The sequence below is a fragment of the Dendrobates tinctorius genome, unplaced genomic scaffold (genome assembly GCF_039654945.1).
Source record: "Dendrobates tinctorius isolate UK_male_01 unplaced genomic scaffold, ASM3965494v1 ptg000324l, whole genome shotgun sequence".
In the NCBI taxonomy this organism is placed as follows: Eukaryota; Metazoa; Chordata; class Amphibia; order Anura; family Dendrobatidae; genus Dendrobates; species Dendrobates tinctorius.
The window spans coordinates 745503-767225 of record NW_027361991.1 but is presented as its reverse complement, the minus strand read 5'-3'; the positions used below and the strand labels follow the sequence as shown (position 1 = coordinate 767225).

The window sequence follows — 21723 nt, the reverse complement described above, 5'->3', positions numbered from 1 at the left end:
TGAATTACCCTCCACATCATTCCCAAGTTAGGAGCTGTGCAGCAGCGCATCGGCAAAGTGGCAAAACGCTCTGCTGAAGCTGATCTGCTTAGGTAAAACACTACACACTGCAGCAGAGCTGTGGCAAGGAATAAAACAACACACTGATCAGTGGCTCTCCCCACTGCAAGTTCATCCTGGTCTGGTTGTCTGCGACAATGAGCGTAACCTGGTGGCGGCTTTAAAGGTCGGGATGCTGGTACACGTGCCATGCATGGCTCATGTGCTGAACCTAGTGGTGTAGAAATTTATAAAAACATACCCTCACTTGCTGTACCTACTTGAGAAGGTGCGCCGTATTTGTGCCCATTTCCGCCACTCCTCAACCGCTGTTTTCCCGTCTTGCAGCGCTTCAGAAGCAATTTAATTTGCCAAACCACAGACTCATTTGCGACCTGCCAACACGGTGGAACTCAACATATCATATATTGGCAACGGTAAATTAGCAGCAGAGGGCACTTTCTGAATGCCAGCTTAAACATGCCTGTCACACTGAGACTCAGCCAAGACACATAACAACTGTTGAGTGGATGTGGATCGCTGATATTTGTGAGGTGCTTGATAACTTTGAGTACTGCACCAAGCTTGTGAGCGGTGATCAAGCTATTATCAGCGTAATCATCCCTATGCTATGTCTGCTGAAAAAATCGCTGCAGAATCAAAAAATGGAATCTTTGTGTGCCCAACAGCTGGGTATGGAGCAAGATTTCACAATGGGTGATCCTACCCAGCCCAGCCAATATCATCAAGTAACATTGGGGGATGAAGATGAACATGAAAATGAGGAGGGAGAGGACTTCTTTTTTAGTGCTACTGAGGGGACACCTCATGCTACAGAGGGGAATCCCAACCCCAGCTTCATGTCTGTCCAGCATTGGTGGGCTGAAGAGGAGGAGGTGGAGGAGGAGAGTCAGTGTGAGGAGATGATGGGTATTGTTACTCCTTCGGGGGTCACAGAAGATTTGCCTCTTTGCAGCTTTGCACACATGGCACACTTCATATCTGACTCTGTGCCAAGACCCTCGCGTAATCCACATTTTCAATAGCAACCTATACTGGTTGGCCACCTTTCTAGACCCACGGTACAAGGACAAATTAACTTCGCTACTGTCGCAATCACCAAGGGCTTTCACAATGGAATCCTTCAAGAAGGCCGTTGTCGATCATTTGATGGCAACAGCACCCTCAGACACCACTGCTAGCAGAGATACCAGCTCTGTGCAACAGCATGCATTAATGGGGAGAGATACGCCAAGCAGGTCCAAAAGAGGTGGTGGTAAAATGTCCACAAACTGGGCCATCTTCAATAAACCGGCTCATCACCAAGGACTAGCTGGAACAGTAACAATGTCAAGGAGGCAGAAGTTGAACAAGATGGTCAACGGCTATCTAAGTGACCATACCTGCGTCCTTCCTGACGCTTCTGTACCATTTAATTACTGGGTATCCAGGCTGCATAGTTGGCCCGACCTCTCCTTCTATGCCTTGGAGGTGCTGGCCTGCCCCGCTGCTAGTGTGATGTCAGAGCGTGTTTTCAGTGCCGCTGGGGCAATCATCACAGATACACGCATACGGTTGACTACAGAGAATGCAGACAGGCTGACTCTGATAAAATTTAACAAGTACTGGATTTTGCAGCAGTATTTAAGCCCTCCAGATGACAGTATCCCAACCTAAAGTCACTCAACACATTTTTTTTAAATTGGTGATCACATCCATCCCTTCCCATACAAGCCCCTTTTCTTCTTCTTACACATGTTTTCAAAACCTGTTCTGACACATGTACCTCATGGTCAATAAGCTAAAAACAATGTTACGTTAATTAATATTTCCCATCGGAGGCCCTTGTGATGAGAGTGAGACCCTTCTTCCTTTATCAACCATGGTATCATGCCCCTTGGGCTAATTTTTGGAGAGACTATGGCTATGCCTGGACACTGGGCACTGCCACCTCTATGCTAGTAGCCCTAGCTTCATCATAATTGTTTGGCCCTTCAGACCTGTCTTTTTTCCTTCATCAACTATGATACAGCCCCTTGGGCTAATTTTTGGAGACACTATGGCTATGCCTGCACATTGGGCACTGGAACTACCATGCTAGTAGTCTACTTTCATAATTGTCTGGCTCTTGAGGCCTCCTTCCTGTGTCAACCATGAGACAGCCCCTAGGGCTAATGTTTTGAAGACACTATGTCTATGCCTACACATTGGGCAGTGGCAGTGTAACAACAAGGACAGTAGTCCAAGCTTTATAATTGTGAATCCCTTGTGATGATGATGAAGGGTGGCTTCTTCCTGCATTAACCATCACACAGCTCCTAGGGCAGATCGCTCTCCTTACACCACTTACACACTTAGTTGTCAGAAGGTCGCCTCCATCATCACTCGCTCTTATGGCACTTCTGATATATCACTGGCACTGCGTAAGTGGCGTACGAGTCACACTCTTCCGGTAAAAAAACCACAGGACTTCAAAGAGTGTTTGGACATTCTAGTGAAGCAGTGATGTAAAACCACTTGTGCAGCCCGTGACCAGGTGCCCCCATGTTATATACATTTGTTTACAGCATACTTTTTTAACATTTACACATTTTTTTGCCTTTTCCTCAGCCCCCAGACCGCTTTGTAGGGTCCAGCAGACAATTACTCGCATTTTCCATTGACTATCATTGGACTTGCTATTCATACCGAATACCCGAGTATTAAGGTATACTCGGTACGAGTATAGCGAGTCCAAATACTTCAGTACTCGCTCATCCCTAGGACCAGCATATGCAAAACCAATTTTTTTGGGAGCTACATAATATTCCTGCATAGCAGCGTATATTTCTTTTTTTAAAGCTAAATAATATTCTTCAGTGCCAGCATATAGTAAAATTATTTTTAAAAGCTAAATGCTAAATAATATTGTTCTCCTATTGCTTAAATAGCTAATATTTATCTAGCAGTTGTGCGGTTGGCTCAAAACCTGCTGAGCTATTGGTTAAATAAATAGCGTATCTTTATCTAGAACTTGTGCGACTGGCGTAATCCGGGCAGAGATAAGAAAACGTCACAATTTACCAGTGACAATAATATTCATTAGTCCGCTGTTGCAATGTGTCAGCAAGGTGATATAAAAAAATAAAATTTTTCTATTTGTTTAATAAAGAGCGCATCTTTATCTAGCAGTTGTGCAATTGTTGCAATGCGGGCTGCGCTAAGCAAACATTGCAATTTACCAGTGGCAATAATTTTCATTAGTCCACTGTTGCAGTGCATCAGCAAGGCGATATAAAAAATACTCATTTTCTATTGATTTAATAAATAGCGTATCTTTATGTACCAGTTGTGTGACTGGTGCAAAGCCTGCTGAAATACGCAAACGTGACTGTTTGCCTATAATTTTTGTAAGTCTGCTGTTGCCGTGTGTAATAAAGCTGATATTTAAAAACATAGCCACACATTGCTAGATAAAGTGGATTTGTTCCTAACACCTCTGTGTGAGGGTACTTGTAAAAAATAAAGCCAGGAATTATTTTAATGAGCATAACGCATTCAATATGAGAAAAGGTGACGTTAAGGGATGTGTATATAGTGGTACCTGCCAAGACCATGTCACAGATCAGAAGGTGACTGTATCTCGCTCTGGCTTCTTGTCAAATTTTGCTCAGCGCGGTACACCACAGACAAACCCAGACATGTGCAAGAATGTTGAGAAACTGGGTCTTAGCAGAAAAAGTAAATTAATGTGCATGCAAAATGTAATTGCATATGAACACATGACCTTTACACAGAGAAAACCAAAAGCAAAACACAAAACAAATATCCTGGAATAAAAAAGTAAAAAAAATATATTGCAAAAATTGCATGAAGGTAGTAATAATAGTAATAAGGGTATTTAGTTAACATAATTTTGATCAAAATAATGTAGAAGCCATCCCGCCACGTCATGGCAACCCTTGTGGGACAGTCCTAACTCTTGTATTTAAAACCTTTCCACTTGTCAAGTGACGTAAATGTGAACAAGGACAGAGGGACTGAACCACTAGTAATAGTATAGGCCAGACAGGATGGATTTTCCAACTCAGAAACAGGGTGGTCACACCCTTATATGCACAGAATGCACAATGAGACAAATGAGAAACTGGGTCTGAGCAGAAAAAGTAAATTAATGTGCATGCAAAATGTAATTGCATATGAACACATGACCTTTACACAGAGAAAACCAAAAGCAAAACACAAAACAAATATCCTGGAATAAAAAAGAATGTTGTAGGTTGGATGGCAGACAAAGGCTCCAGTGTGTTGACAAGCAGCACCACAAAGTCTTCCACATGGTCTAGTCTCAGTAGCCAAGAGGCTCTGAATCCCCAACCTGGTCCTCCTTCCTCTCACCATCAAGTGTCCCAGGAAACATATGACCCCAATGCTGGCCACTCTGAGGAACTGTACGTTCCCTTGTAATTTTTCAGGCCTCTCAATGTACAACATTATCGAGGGTCATGAGGAGGTGGAGTGCAGTGATGCACAAACATTTAAGCACCTGCTGACAAGAGAAAGTCATGTTGGGAAAGGTCAATTCATGTCTGAAGAGGTGGAGGATAATCATGAGGCACAGTTGCCATCACGTCAACCAAAAATCGCAACTCAGCTGGAGGCTCAGATTGATTAATTCGAAGACAACATTGTCGATGATGACGACACTGATCCTGTAAAACAGTGACCATCGGCACTCAATAAATCACAAGGAAGTTCAATTGCAAGATAATATCCAATTTTAATTAATAGCCAACAAAATAGGGTACACAGATCCAATGTTTCGGCGTAATTGCCTTTGTCAAGGGTATCTGTGAGGAGGTGTCTGTCGGCTTATATCAACAATAGAATAGGTTCTGCCAAAAATTGTGCCAGGTTGCAGTTGATAAGTGCAGTTTCTGCGGTAAGTATCAGATGGCGTACACCTGGGGTTCCGTTGAGAATACCAGGCCCAACTTCCTTCAGAGTTTCAGTCTCCTCTTATTCCAGTTCCAGTCTCTCCTCCTCCTACTTATCATGCTCAGTGGAACTAGCCTCCCCATCATTTCACTGATGGGAAGTTTTGCAGCACTGCCTTGGCAAAACAGCAGCATGCTTTGCTGAAGCTCATCTGTTTAGGTGATAAAGCTCACAACACAGCCGAGCTATTGAAAGGGATAAAAGAACAGATCAATCAGTGGCTCTCCCTGTTGAAGCTCCAACCAGGTCTGATTGTGTGTGATAATGGGCATAACTTGGTGGCAGCTTTAAAGTTTGGCAAGCTGGTACATGTTCCATGCATGGCCCACGGTTTTTAAAAATATACCCTGACTAGTCGGACCTACTTGCCAAGGTACGCTGTGTCAGCGCACATTTACGAAAGTCATATATGGCTTTTGCCAATCTAGCTTCGCTGCAGCAGTGCTTTATTTAGCCTCGTCACTGACAAATTTGTGACCTGCTCACATGCTGGAATTCGACCTTTCATATGCTGGCAAGGTTTAATAAGCAGCAGAGGGCAGTGTCTGCAATACAGCTTCTCAGAGTAACACAGCCCCCACACAAGACAACTGCCGAGTGGGTGTGGATCGCTGAAATATTTGAGATTCTTCAAAACTTTGAGTACTGCACCAAGATGGTGAGTGCTGATGATGCTATTTTCTGCGTAACCATCCTGCTGCTCTGTCTATTAAAATGTTCGCTCCAGATTCTCAAAGCGGAAACGTTGAATGTCAAACAGGTGGCTAAGGAGCAAGATTTTACAGTCCCTGATACCACACAGCCCAGGCTCACACAATATTCTCTGGCCACATTGGGTGATGACGAGGAACAAGACGAGGCGGAGGATGAGGAGGACCAGGATTTTTTGGTCTGCACTACAGAGGGGACTCTTAATCTCAGCTTCATGCTTGTCCAGCATGGATGGCCTGAAGAGGAGGAGGAGGAGGCTTTGCATCGTAAGGAGAAGAGGATGGTTAGTGTTCTTCCTGGTGAGGACACTGAACGTTTGACTCTTTGTAGTCTGCCACACATGGCAGAGTTCATGTCACTAAATGAACAATCACTATTTATTTTCTTAGATAGTGTGCCTGAACAACACTCATAAGGGGGTTTCACACATAGCGATATCGCTAGCGATATTGCTCGAGCGTCACTGATATTGTGATGCAACAGCGATATCGCTGGCGATCTCGCTAAGTGTGAAATGTAGCGGCGATCGGACCCCCCGCTGACTATCGCTGATCGAGCTAGAATGAGCAGGTCCATTTTTCCATCGTTGGCGTCCTGCTGGCCAGCACTCATCGCTGTGTTTGAAGCTTAAAAACGACGAGCGACGTCGTTAGCGACGCAGAGCTCAGCGATACAGGTCTGAATCGGTAACAGTTAAGTTGTGTGAAAGGTACTCAACGACCAACGAGGTCGTTATGCAGATCGCTGATCTGTCTTGCGTCGTTGATGAGATTGGACTGTTTGAAAGCTATCTAGCGATCATGTAACGACGCACCAGCGATCTTTGCCAGGTCGGATCGTTATCGTTATCGCTGGTGCGTCGCTATGTGTGAAGGGGCCTTTATACTAACGATTTTGATGAGCAAATGGGGCATTCTGATTCCTGACTGCAACACAGTTTAATCACAAATGATTTGGATTAGAAAATAGGGCCTCCTGGCTGTACCTCAATATTAGGCCTAATGATTTTAAAGAGATGAGACCTCCTGATTCCCCACTGCAACACACTTTTATCCCAAACAATTTGAATTAGCAAATAGGGCCTTCTGGCTGGACGTCTATATTAGGGTAACAATTTTGATGTGCAAATTGACCCTCCTGATTCCTAACTGTAACAGAGTTTTTGCCCAAAATAATTGGATTAGCAAATGGGGCCTCCTGACTGCTCACAGTTTTAGCACAATCTAGTTAGATGCTGGAGGATCAATTTCACATTGGACAGGATTCCATCTAACTAACTGACAAGTTCACTTTCAGCAGCAGCAGGAGCCTCCTCTGTGTGCTGTTATACTGAGAAAACGGCGCCATAAAAATAAGATGTCCGCTTTTTGTATGGACAGAGACATGTGACTTTGGGAGCCAATCACAGAAGACCTTGTGCCTTGGATGGTTTCTGCTGCCTAATTGGCTGCCAGAATGTACACATATTAAGTTATCACAGAAAAAAAATTATACTCCGTGGCTCCTCTGAAACACCCCCTCCCTTCATAAAACATGTCCTCCCCGCTCATTATACAACACCACTATTCTAGAAAGAGTAAAAACACAAGCATTACTTGAAATCCAATCATTTTCCGATCTGTGATTGAACTTTACCAGCTTTGAGAAAAAATGCTCGGTAAACCGAACCCAAATCCGAATGTAGAATCATAGAATCGTAGAGTTGGAAGGGACCTCCTGGACCATCTGGTCCAACCCCCTGCTCAAAGCAGGATTCGCTAAATCATCCCAATGTGGTACATTCGTGCTGAATTTGAGATTGGCAAACAATTTCCGAACAATTTCGCTCATCTCTACCTTCCACTCCCTCCTCAAAGATGTTATCTACGAGAAATGATGAAAATCTCACAAATAAGTAAAGTTCTGTGTCCTAATGATTTGCATTTGGATTCATTAATATAATTATACAGTGATGAGCAAAAAGGTAACAATGTTTTGAATTCTTGACTTTCAGGCTCCATATCTCACCATCTACTACTGCTTTGATCGTGAGACTACCATCATTTTATAGACAATCATCTTGGCTATCTTATGCATAAACTTGACTTGCAACTACTTAGCATATGATTAGTTATGCAAATTCTTGTCAGGTCACTGTATTGTTACTGGTTTGCTCCTAAAAATCTACATTTTTGCTATTTTGTCAATATTTTGTAATTCCACCTTTGGCTTTCACCACTGCCTGAAACCTTCTAGGCATATTCTCAATCAAATTCAATTGTGTCTCGACAGAAATTTGATACCAGGTCTCTTCTACACGTTCACAAAGTTGGTGCATACTTGTTGACTCACTTGTCTGACTTTTTTTTGCCCTAGTCGGACCAGTTTCATTTGAAACAAATTTTGTTTCATGAAACCCGATCTGACCAAAGTCGCACAACTCTACTCACCAACACTGCTGATGAGATTATCTGCTGAAATGATCCAACACTGGGTGCAGTATTCAGATGGCAGTCTTTAGTAATAATTAGGCAATAGAGGAGGAATTTCTGCACAACCATCCATTTGGATCTTCAATAAAACATCTTTTTTATGCTATCCATGGATGGTTGTGCAGAAATTCCTCCTTTATTACCTATCTACCCACAAGTGATTGATTGGGTTGTGGTCTGGGAACTGGGGGCCAATCCAGAACCTCTACTTCATTGTCATTGAACCATTTATTCGCTTATCTTGATGTATGCTTCGGGTCGTTGTACATCTGGAACATGACATCATTCTTTTCATACCCATAGTACTCGAGTGTACAAAGTATCTCATCTTGTAGGATACTCACATATAGCTCAGCATTGAGACCACCATCGATCCTGGTCAAATATCCAACACTTTTGGCTGCGAAACAACCTCATATTATCAGACCTCTTCCACCAAACTTGACAGTTCCTTCAATTTCTTGATCCATTAACCCTTTTTCCTTTTTTCTTCCAGACCCATTTGCACCAATCAGAGTCTAGTCTATTGATGTTCGTCTCATCACACTAAATCACCAAATTCCAATCTTCTACAGTCCACTTTTCGTAGTTTTTTCAAACTCAAGTCGACGCTTCAAATGACGATATTGTAGTTGAGGCTTCTTCACCTTTTCAGAGCCACCATTCCAGACTTGTGTAAAATGTGTCGCATGGTGCATGCATGGAAGTCTGTGATCTCAATATTACGAAGCATACGCTACTTCCACTGCTGTGTTTGTCGCACCAGATCTGATAGACCTTGTGATAAGCCAACTTGGTGACTGATATTTTGCCTCTTGGCTTCTGAATGGATGGACAGACTTCCATCTGTCATGGCGCTCACATGATGCACTTTGGCATTTTAACTTGGCCGACAGACCGCTATCGATGAGCTGGATGATGATGGTTCTCATTTCTTGGGAAATCTTCTTCATGGATGCTACTAAAGTCAAAACAGTGACCTTTCACTTGAGAAACAACCCAATAACACACTGAGCTATTACGGAATGTGAGAACAGGTTGTAATTTGCAGTTTTCAGGAGAAAAAATATTTTTCCATCATCAGGAGCAAAACAGTAAGAATGCAGTGATATGACAAGAATCTGCATAACTAATCATATGCTAAATAGCTACAAGTCACATTTATGTATGAGATAGCCAAGATGACTGTCTATACAATAATGGTGGTTTCACATTTGAAGCCGTAGTGGATGGTGAGATATGGAGCCTGAAAGTAAAAAGTTCAAACCATTGTTACCTTTTAGCTCATCACGGTATTTATTGACACTTTTTGTATTTTTCTCAAAACTGATAGGTTCTCTCTTTAGGTTTTAAGGTTTTAATCACTTATTAATAAACTAATTACATTTACAATAATTAAAAATACGATTTTAAATAAGAAGTTAAAATATGATGAATACATACAAACACACAGGGCCGGTTATGTTCTGAATCTCACACTTCCCTTTATTATGGCAGTCATAATATTCTATAGAAGTTGGTTCACAGTGAGACAGACAAGACAAACCCTCAGAAGTCAGGACAGTGGAGTAAAAGTCTTTAAAGCCATCGGGAATCCGTTCCTGGCAATGCTCTAGAGGAAGAGAAAGATCATGATTTACTGACTTATTCATAATAATTTGCTAAATTAATACAAAATAACAATAAAAATAATAATAATAATCATTTTGCATTATCATTAAGGACTAAAACAAAAATAAGCTTTTCTTTATATTTTCACTTTATATCTGTACTGCCACACTCTATCTATCTATCTATCTATCTATCTATCTATCTATCTATCTATCCATTTTCTATTATCTATCATCTATCTATGTATCTATATGTCTACTATCTATCTATTATCTATCATCTATCTATTATCTATCCATCTATCTATTATCTATCTATTATCTATCCATCTATTATCTATCCATCTATCTATTATCTATCCATCTATCCATTATCTATCTATCTATTATCTATTTATTATCTATCTATTATCTATCTACGGTATCTATTACCTATATTATCTATTCCATTATTTATCTATCATCAATTATCTATCTATTATCTATTATCTATCTATCATCTATCATCTATCTATATATTATCTATCTATCTATCTATTATTTATCTATCTCTGTCTATTATCTATCTAAATATTATCTATCTATCTATTATCTATCTATCTCTATCTATTATCTATCTATATATTATCTATCTATCTATTATGTATATATCTTTTATCTATCTATCGAAGTAAGATACAATATATGATTACATGGTACACGTTACTATATGTAAAAAAAACGTCATGCATCATAGCTATATACACTTGGCAGACATAGACAGGCCTGTGCAAATAGTATTTGGATCTCTGAAACATTTTTCTAATATTAAAAAGCATAAATAAAGAATCTTTAAATTCCAGGAGAAAGTTACAAAAAATTGAGCCGGTGAAGTTCAGCCAGGTACAGTAGTGGAGCTCGGATTTGCCCAGTCTGGTTGAACCCAATGAGTAATTTAGTTTATTTTGCTCAGTTCCTTTCCTATACACTTTGCAGTTCTGTGGGGGTAAATGGGCGGCAGAACAAAACATGGGGAACAAGACCGTAAGGTTTTTTTTAACTAGTTGCTGCCATATGGATCTTTGTAGAGTTTTGGATCTATGTAGAGATATGGTGTCAGCACTTAGGAAGCGAGGAATTGCTTTATCCAACGGAGCCCGTCTTTGTAGAATTATTTGATTGTACGACTTAAAACAGTTAAATTTGACAATTGGTTAAAAATACAGAAACACACCACATTGTACATTATCGCATATGTGTGTAATATGTTTTTAAGGTTCAGTCCTAGATATGATACAGGAAAGATGTATATCTTTGTACCGTGTTAGCCAGTGGATAGAAAAATATTCAGGATTGAGAGTCCTCAGTAGTTGATACCTTTTAATGGCTAACTGAAAAGATGGTAACACATTGCAAGCTTTCGAGACTACTCAGGTCTCTTCATCAGGCTAGACTAATACAAAATCTGAAGTCACATATTTATGCACAATACAGCCTAGAAAAAATGCAATAGATAAGACAAGTGACGTGAAGCAGAACTATCAATATGGGAGAGGGAGAAACATAAATATAAACATTGGACCAGTTCATAGATAAGGAGTCCGGATGTTTTATGGTCCTCTGATTGGGGTCTAGTTCTGTGTTGCCCCGCAAGGTTTTAAAAGGAAATTCGTTAATTATACTTAATTATTTGTACTAAATGTCCAACTGGGGGTCTGTATGTGGGGGAGACAGGGCAAAAGCTTAGAACAAGGATGAATGCTCATCGTCACACTATAAGAGAAAAAAGAATGGATCTACCTGTGGCAAAACATTTCTGTATCCCTGATCACAGCAGCATGGATATGAAATTACTGGTATTGAAAGGTAACTTCACATCTCAGAGAGAGAGACGAGTTTGGGAGTATAAATTTATGACGAACTTTGACACTCTCAGTGCTGGAATGAATGTGTCGCATGGATTTATGTCTTTTTACATCAATTAACGAATTTCCTTTTAAAACCTTGCGGGGCAACACAGAACTAGACCCCAATCAGAGGACAATAAAACATCCAGACTCCTTATCTATGAACTGGTCCAATGTTTATATTTATGTTTCTCCCTCTCCCATATTGATAGTTCTGCTTCACGTCACTTGTCTTATCTATTGCATTTTTTCTAGGCTGTATTGTGCATAAATATGTGACTTCAGATTTTGTATTAGTCTAGCCTGATGAAGAGACCTGAGTAGTCTCGAAAGCTTGCAATGTGTTACCATCTTTTCAGTTAGCCATTAAAAGGTATCAACTACTGAGGACTCTCAGTCCTAGATATGTGCATTAAGTTTTTGCTTTCACTTACCGAGATCAGTCAGCAGTGTGTTGTTTTCCACTACTATATCTTCTTTTGTGAAACAGAATTCTGACGTGCCTAGAAGAATAAAATGTGCACAAAATTGAGCTGATAAAAATTGATCAAGGTGCCATAATTATAAGTTGGGACTCACATTCAGGACTAGGTGTATTATGAATTTTGACAACCTGCAAGTTGAACTGAGTATTAGTATGGCACCTGCTGTAGACTACGGAAAGCCATCGTACTGCCATGCGCCTCTGATATGAACATTGAATTGTGGAACTGTTTTCTGCAAAATTAGTTCCATGGAAGAATATTTTTGTGATATGGTAGGGTACTATATAAAGGCAACATATGGTAACACATAGAATACACTGATTCCACAGGTCTGACCCACAAGACACTATAGATCATCAAAATAAAAGGCCGTTGTCAGCTCTATGGTTTTACACATGCTCCATGAGCAACTATATGCGTAACTGTGCTTGGTTCTAGTGAGTTGTACTTAGCTGCAGTACTAGGCACAGTCACTCATGTGAACCTGAGGAAATAATCCCAACGGACCTATCCATTAAAGTAAACAGCTGCCCACTCTCTCCAGTCCCACAAGCTCGCTGCCTCAGGTTATCCTTGACATGATCACTCTTTCAAACCACATATCCAAGCCCTTTCCACTTCCTGCCGATTTCAACTCAAAAATATTTCACGGATCCGTACATTCCTCAACCAATAATCTGCAAAAACCCTAGTCCATGCCCTCATCATCTCCTGTCTTGACTACTGCAACCTCCTGCTCTGTGGCCTCCCCTCTAACACTCTTGCACCCCTCCAATCTCTTCTAAACTCTGCTGCCCGACTAATCCACCTGTCTTCCCGGCTTTTCCCCGGCCTCTCCCCTCTGTCAATCCCTGCACTGGCTCCCCATTACCCAAAGACTCCAGTTCAAAACCCTAGCAATGACATGCAAAACCATCCACAACCTGAGTCCTCCATGCATCTCTGACTTTGCTTCCTGGGACTTACCTGCATGCAACCTACAATCCTCACAAGATCTCCTTCTCTACTCCCCTCTTATCTCCTCTTCCCACAATCGCATACAAGATTTCTCCTGCGCATCCCCCCTACTCTTGAACTATCTACCACAACATATCAGACTCTCACCTACCATGGAAACCTTCAAAAAGAACCTGATGACCTACCTCTTCCCACAAGACTACAGCCTGCAGTAACCACCGATCCACCAAACCGCTGCACGACCAGCTCTACCCTCGCCTACTGTATCCTCCCCCATCCCTTGTAGATTGTGAGCCCTCGCGGGCAGGGTCCTCTCATCCTGTACCAGTCGTGACTTGTATTGTTTAAGATTATTGTACTTGTACTTATTATGTACACCCCTCCTCACATGTAAAGCACCATGGAATAAATGGCGCTATAATAATAAATAATAATAATAAATAATAAAGGGGATAGCTATTGGCAGTAAGTCCCCCTTAATTATGAGTATAGTTCCCATGGGTCAGTTCACAGTGTGCAGGACAATATATACACTTCTCTTTCAATCTCAAGATGTCTGTAGTGATTTCCAAAGCTACAGAGGACACAGGAGCCAAAAGCTTAAATATAATAGAGGGGTCTGGTCTGGGTCTGAATATTTTCTTGTACTGGTCATTGGACTGCCTATCGGGGGTTTTTTCCGGGTATTGAATTGAATATTTTGGATTGTAGAAGCAAGAGTCCAGAAGATGTCACCATAATTGTCTGGGCTGAATGGAAAAGAGGTGAAATGAAAAAACCCGACCTTAAAAGGCTACACCTATGAGTCAAAACAACTGTTCAACTGTTATGTACATTATTGTTCTCATTTAGTTTTGTAGTCTGAGCATGGTCTACAGCATGTCGACGCTTTGCAGAGTACAATTCAGGTCATTATTTTTCATTCCCCTGGACGAAAAGTAAACCAACCATGTCAAAATTTTGCTAAAAAGTGTTCATTGAAAATTGCTTGGATATGTATATAAGCATATTTTTGACACAGACGTAAAAAAAGACTCAAAAATAACAAAAACTTGGTAGGAAAAAAGCATTTTCCGATTGAAGCGTTTACTTGCTCGAAACAGTTGTTGCTCATTTAGTCTGTGTCTTTGTTCAACATACGAAGAACAAATAGCACTTTTCCTATGGGATGCAAGTGATTAATGTCACTTTCTACAATCTCTATATTGTACACTACAAGTTCCAAGTTGTAGTCTTTAAAAATGAGCCCCCCTTGATCTGAGCATATACTCCGAATATATTGATTTACATGGATGATTTCCTTTTGGAATGTGGTGTGTTGAGCTGTGCCAGCATTTTTCTGTTTTGACCCAGGATACACAGTTGAAAGCAAAACCTTGACAAGACTTTAATAATCACCAATAAGACTTTTTACTGACCTGAGATCTAAGAGAATAGTATCATCCGATGAGTGAAAATGCAGTAGCTGTCAGCTGTACACTTTAGCAGACGCTCAATTGCATGAGCCATGTTAGGTGATGTCACCAACTATGGCTATTTAACCCAATAATCAATAATCAAAGTGGCAACTAGATGTTATCAAAGTATGGGAGCTCCCTCTTCAGCCTCATGCACGCCCCAAGATCACAATTGACCCTCAAAACCACAAACTAACTTTACAGAAGATGCAAAGCTACGAGGGATAGCTAATATTAGCGAAAACAGAGAAAGAATTCAGAAGGGTCTAGATAAGCTTGAACAATAGGCAGCGACTAAGAGAACAGTATTTATCAGGTAGAAATACAAGTTTCTACATCTGGGAAAGAAAAGCGAAAATTACATCTACAGAATGGAAGGAATAGGGCTAAGCAACAGCATATGTGAAAAAGAATAGGGTATACTAATAGATCATAAACTGCACATGAGTCAACAATAGAAAGGAAAAATACAGGGCGCATCCACTGTGTAAAATCCGTATCAAAAAACACATTAACAGAGAAAAAGGAAGGTGCTCACCTATTTGGGTTGTGAGAAAGTCACAACACCCATAAACGCATGATAAGCAGCAGCAAGTCTGCACAGGGTCCTAGGACAAATTTGCAAAGACGGCGTGAAAGTGCAATGAGGACTGCGCTTGCTTCTGGTAGAGTACAAAAGTTCTTTATTCAGCCAACGCGTTTCCTGAGCCTACTGGCTCACTTCATCAGGGCAGATATCTGCCCTGATGAAGTGAGCCAGAAGGCTCAGGAAACGCGTTGGCTGAATAAAGAACTTTTGTACTCTACCAGAAGCAAGCGCAGTCCTCATTGCACTTTCACGCCGTCTTTGCATGAGTCAACAATGTGATACAGCAATAAAAAATGCAAACACAGTTCTAAGGTATATTAAGAGAAGCATAGATTCTAGATCACGTGAAGTAATTATCGCCCTCTACTTCACCTTGGCCAGACCTCATCTGGAATACTGTATCCAGTTCTGGGCACCACATTTTAAATAAGACATTAAAAAACTGGAGCAACTTCAGAGAAGAGCGACCAGGATGCCGAGCGAACTGCAAATTATGTCCTACGAGAAATGATTAAAGGATCTGGGATGTTTAGCTTGCAAAAAAAGGCTGAGAGGAGACTTAATAGCTGTCTACAAATATCTGAAGGGCTGTCACATTGTAGAAGGATCAACTTTATTCTCATTTGCACATGGAAAGACTAGAAGCAATGGGATGAAACTGAAAAGGAGAAGATAAAGATTAGATATTAGAAAAAACTTTTTGACAGTGAGGGTGATCAATGAGTGGAACAGGCTGCCACGAGAAGTGGTGAGTTCTCCTTCAATGGAAGTCTTCAAACAGAGGCTGGACAGACATCTGCCTGGGATGGTTTATTGAGTCCTGCATTGAGCAGGGGGTTAAACCAGATGACCCAGGAGGTCCCTACGAACTCTAACATTCTATGATTTTATGTTTCCTATGACTGCCATGGCAATCTAAGGCCAATTTAATTTTTCATTTTTGTTGTTCCACTTTTGCACTAATTCCTGAAAAGCACTTGAAGGGTTAACAAAATACCTGACAATAGTTTTGGCGGTTTTCTAACAAGTGGATCTCCCAAAGCTGATTCAAAACTGAATAAGTCCCTTAATAAATAAGTTTTGTAAATTTCCTTGAAAATATTGCAGCAAAAAATATAAACCTTCTTATATCTTAACAAAATAAAAGGATAATTGACAAATGGTGTTGATTTAAAATAAACACATGGAAATAGTATTTATTAATTGTTTTGTGTGGTATGATTGTCTGGATTTAGGGTATTAACATTCTAAGTTTGAAAATTTACAATTTTCTGTCATTTTTGTTAAATTTCTGATATTTTCATAAATAAACTCGAAACATACCAGCTAAATTTACAGATATTTTTAAGTATGATGTATCATATAGAAACAGTCTCAAAATCATGTAGACATATGAAACATTCCAGAGTTATTGCCACAGTAAGAGATACTATGTCAGATTTGAAAAAAATAGCCTGATCACTAAAGGGTTGAAAGATCATCCAAAAAAACAAAACAAAATTACACTCGTGTGATTAATTAGAATATAAACTCTCTTTTAATGACATGAGGTGCTGCGAGTGCAGCCTCAGTGACTAGCGTTGATGTCATCAAGGTTACTGCAAGCCACTGAGGCAGCGTTCCCACTGGCTTTTCACTGTGAGCCGGGACAATAAACTGCAGTGACCTCAGGGAGATCATTGCGAGTACCCAGAAAATTTCATTGAGGTCATCACAGCTCATTGTCCCGGCTCACAGTGAAGTGTAGGAACTTACTCTCAGTGTCCAATGGTAGCATCTTTGATGTCACCGTTAGTCACTGAGGCTGCACTCGCAGCACCTCATTCTCTTGTGGTCTTCAGCCTGCACAGTTGCATCATGGCACCGTCCAGGTTACAATCAGCGTATAGCAGACATGGATTACTGTGTAGGAAATCTTCACTTCGGACAGGTGAGGGTTATGGTTGTTTATTACTTTATTTTTTTACAGGGAACATGAGCAACAGTGGATTAGGCATAAGGTGAGTATCATGGTTGCTTCTTATTTTCTGTGTTTTATATGGGACAATGACTTCAATGGAATGGGAATAAAGTGAGCATAACTGTTTCTTAATTTTAAATAAATTTGTAAAACAGGGTGTGGATTTTTATTTCAAATAAAGGACTTTATTCTTGTTGTTTTTTATTTGCAATATGACTATGGGGTTCGTAATGGAGACGTGTCTTTTAGATGCCACTCCATTACTAACCTGTGGGCTTGATGTCAGCGGCCATAATACAACTGACATCAACCCCACTACCTCACTTGCCACCACCACAGAACAAGAAGGAAGAACTGGGCAAAGTGCTAGAATTGGCATATCTAATACATCAGCCTTTTTGGGGGTGGCTGCGGGCTGCTATTTTTAGGCTGTGGGGCCAATATCCATGGCCATTACCAGCCTGAGATTTCCAGACCAAAGCTGTCTGCTTTAGCTTGGCTGTGTCATAATTCCTTTGCTCAGAGTGTCTGGGACTCTGTGATGGACAGCTCTGGCATCCTATCCTGTGCCTGGGGTGTGCTGAGCTGTTGGTGCTTTGATTGACAGCTTGGTTGACCTAGCTAACTGGAAGGTGCAGAGACAGGTGAGCTGTCTGGCCCAGATCATTGCCAGTCAAAAGCTTGTTCTAAGCTGGTGCTCTCAGGTATGTTCGCCTATATCCTGTGCTGTAAGTTCTGATCTTCTTCTGCTGATGACCTTTGGACATGTTCAGACTACCCATTTGTCATTGCCCCTTTGCATCTGATATTCCATTGCTGACCTTTGGACCATGTTCAGACTACCCATTTGTTATTGCCCATTGCTTGTCCGCTGTTTCTCTGGCATTCTGACCTTGACATGTGACCTGACTTGCGACTTCATATTTTCCCAGGGTTTATTTTTGGAATTGAACCCGGAATGTCAAATTGCACTTATTCACGGCCTAGCCGTGGGTTGTGACTAGCGTCATAGGCTGGTTGTCAAAAATCAGGCAAACCCATGCCATTTCTTTTACAATTTTTTATTTAAATAATTTAAAAAACTGGAGTGGGGACTCCTTTATTCTTGATAACCAGCCATGATAAAGCTGACAGCTAAGAGTTGCAGCCCAAAGCTGTCAGTTTTGTCATACTGGTTATCAAAAATAGAACAGAAACCAAGTCATTTTTTTCAAAATTTGCGTATGTATTGCCCAGGTGCTGGCTGATGAAAATTCCTATCAGCGTCATCTTCTCTCACTTTTATCAGCGATGGCAGGCATAGGCTCATGGGAGTATTATTCCCATCAGCCAACGCCTCTGTGACGGGCGGTAAACTTTTTACTGCCGGTCACAGCTGCTTGCTCAAGTTCTCATCTGATATTGTGGGAACCGCCGCTCTCTAGCTAGCGGTAAGAATCTTACTGCCAATCAGATCCAACCGGTGTTTCTCTCACTGTCATATACATGACATTGTGGGAAACAAATGATATTTAGGATGCCGAACCAGAACAGTAACATGGACTTCCTGGAGAAGTCCGTGTTTGGGATCCATGCCCAAACAGTAGGTATCGGTACAGATCCAGAACTTTACTGTTCGGTTCGCCCATCACTACTTGCAAGCAGCAAAGCCCACACTCCCCTTGGTATTTGTGAATCATGCGTTACTCGAAGTCTCCACTGCTAAGCTGTCAGTAAAGGCATTAAAGCAGAAGAATAATGGACCAGCTTCTTCCACACCATACCTAAACCCTGTTGAGAATTTTTGGGTTCCTTCTCAAACAGAAGATTTACGGTGAAGAAGAACAGACAACTCTCTTGAATGCCCCATGTGAACTGCATTGTATTTTTATATGGTATGCATTGCTTACCCATCTTCTTATATCCATAATTGTACTCCATTCTTGTTATCTCTGCCACACATCTAAGTGGTCTGTATAACCCCTTCCCCCTTTTATGACCTTTGCTTAACTGTGTGCATTTGGCCTGGGCAGTCACACCCCACTTTCAGTCACACATGATTGTGTTTAGCTGCACATATATTCAGCACCATGGGACTGCTCCAGACGTAGTCGGCTCCATCTACTTCAAAATTCATATTTCAAAGTACATATTTCTAAATACTCTGAATTAGACTAGAGTTGGACTGGAATTGACTGTAAGGTAACGGACTATTACACCACAACAATGTTTCACCTTCTTTTTAATATCACCCCCATACTCCTCTATTTCTCCCTAACTCCAGCAATCCCTCCACCCAGTAAGGAATTTGTAATTTCCCCCTCCATCCTTCCCAGCCATCTCACCTTTTCGTCACAACTGTTCCTCCACATTCAATCCTTTTTCTCCAGACACACACGGCCACATCATGTCCTATCCTGCTCCCACCTTCTAATGCTCTGTCTACTACTCCTCATTGCTGGCAATGTATCCCCAAATCCTGGCCCTCCTCAACACATCCCTACACTAATTTCTAACATCCTGCCATGATCCTCTACACTTTTTTGCAACCATGACGACCTCATACCTATTCATCCAGCCCCCACTCCCCCGGTCCCCCTACCTGAAGCACGCTCTGTCTGCAACAAGCTATCGTTTGTCCATGACCTCTTTATCACCAACAAACTCTCTTTCCTTGCCATCACTGAAACCTGGCTCACTCCCTCTGACACAGCCTCTCCAGCTGCGTTTTCCTATGGCGGATTCCATCATTCTCACACCCCTCGCCCCAGCAACAAACGTGGTGGAGGAGATGGCTTGCTCCTCTCCGATACCTGCTCCTTTACCCCAATCCCTTTGCCACCCTCCGCTACTCTTCCCTCGTTCGAGGTGCACTCCGTCCGCATCTATTCCCCCTCCAACCTCCAACTGGCTGTCATCTACCGCCCCCCAGAACTAGCCATCTCCACCTTTCTCGACCACTTCACCACCTGGCTACTCCATTTCCTTTCTGCTGACATCCCCACCATCATCATGGGCGACTTCAACATCCCCATTGACACTTCCACCCCAGCTGCCTCTAAACTTCTATCACTCACGGCTTCCCTTGGCCTCACTCAATGGTCCTCTGTGGCCACTCACAAAGATGGTCACACGCTGGACCTTATCTTCACCCGTCTCTGTTCCCTCAATAATCTCAATAACTCACCCCTCCCCCTGTCTGACCACAACCTACTGACATTCTCTTCCCTCTCCTCTCCTACTGTGCAACCCCCGCTCCATAAACTCGCTCACCCTCGCAGGAATCTCAAACACCTCAATTTACAATCACTCTCTGAGTCCCTTCTCCCTTTAACAGACATAGCTTCCCTTCATGACACAGATGCTGCTGCCACTTTTTATAACACCACAATAACAGCAACACTTGATTCGGCTGCCCCCCTCACGCAGAGCAAAACTCGTACAATCAATAGGCAGCCCTGGCTGACCAGCCTCACCAAAGAACTGAGACGGGTTTCCAGGGCCGCTGAGCGGAGATGGAAGAGAACCCATTCTACTGAGCACTTCAGCGCATACAAGCAGTCCCTTGCCAGCTTTAAGTCCACGCTCTCTGCCGCTAAACAAACTTACTTCGCATCTCTCATATCCTCCTTCTCACACAACCCTAAACAACTCTTCAACACTTTCAATTCTCTACCCCGTCCCACAGCACCTCCTCCCCTTCCTCTCATTTCTGCTGAAGACTTTGCCTCCTTCTTTAAGCAGAAGATTGACAAGATCAGACAAAACTTTGGCCAGCAGCCCCCAATGCCCCTCTTAGCCACACAGCCCTGTTCTGCAAAAGCCAGCTTCTCCACCATGACAGAAGATCAGCTCTCCACCCTTCTGTCAAGATCACACCTCACCACTTCTGCCCTCGACCCGCTCCCGTCTCACTTCATCCCTAACTTGGCCACAGTCTTCATCCCAACTCTAACACACCTCTTCAACCTTTCACTTATAAATGGTGTCTTTCCCTCATCCTTCAAACATGCCTCAATCACACCCATCCTCAAAAAGCCCTCCCTTGATCCATCCTCTGTGTCTAACTATCGCCCGATATCTCTTCTCCATTACGCCTCAAAACTACTGGAAAAGCATGTATATCTTGAACTGTCCTCCCGCCTCTCCTCCTGTTCCCTCTTTGACCAGTTATAATCTGGCTTCTGACCGCATCATTCAACTGAAACTGCCCTAACTAAAGTCACTAACGACTTACTAACCGCCAAGAGCAAGTGACACTACTCTGTCCTCCTTCTCCTGGACCTGTCTTCTGCCTTTGACACTGTAGACCATTTCCTCCTGCTACAGACTCTCTCATCTCTTGGCATCACAGACTTGGCCCTATCCAGGATCTCATCATACCTAACAGACCGAACATTTAGTGTCTCCCTCTCACACTCCACCTCCTCACCTCGCCCCCTGTCTGTTGGTGTTCCTCAAGACTCTGTCCTAGGACCCCTACTATTCTCCATCTACAGCTTTGGCTTGGGACAGCTCATAGAATCCTACGGTTTGCAGTATCACCGCTATGCCGATGACACGCAGATCAACCTATCTGGACCCAACCTCGCCTGCTTACTG

General features: G+C 42.0%; 1 protein-coding gene across 1 annotated transcript in view; it reads right to left on the bottom strand.

The window, feature by feature from the left end:
- The window catches only part of LOC141074122 (uncharacterized), a 73890-nt gene that overhangs the window by 10378 nt on the left and 41789 nt on the right, over positions 1 to 21723 (bottom strand). The window contains exons 9-10 of the mRNA XM_073561653.1: positions 12129 to 12197; positions 9642 to 9810 (exon numbers count right to left, since the gene is read on the bottom strand). Of these exons, the coding sequence (XP_073417754.1) occupies positions 9642 to 9810; positions 12129 to 12197 (238 nt within the window). The remainder of the gene's footprint in view (positions 1 to 9641; positions 9811 to 12128; positions 12198 to 21723) is intronic.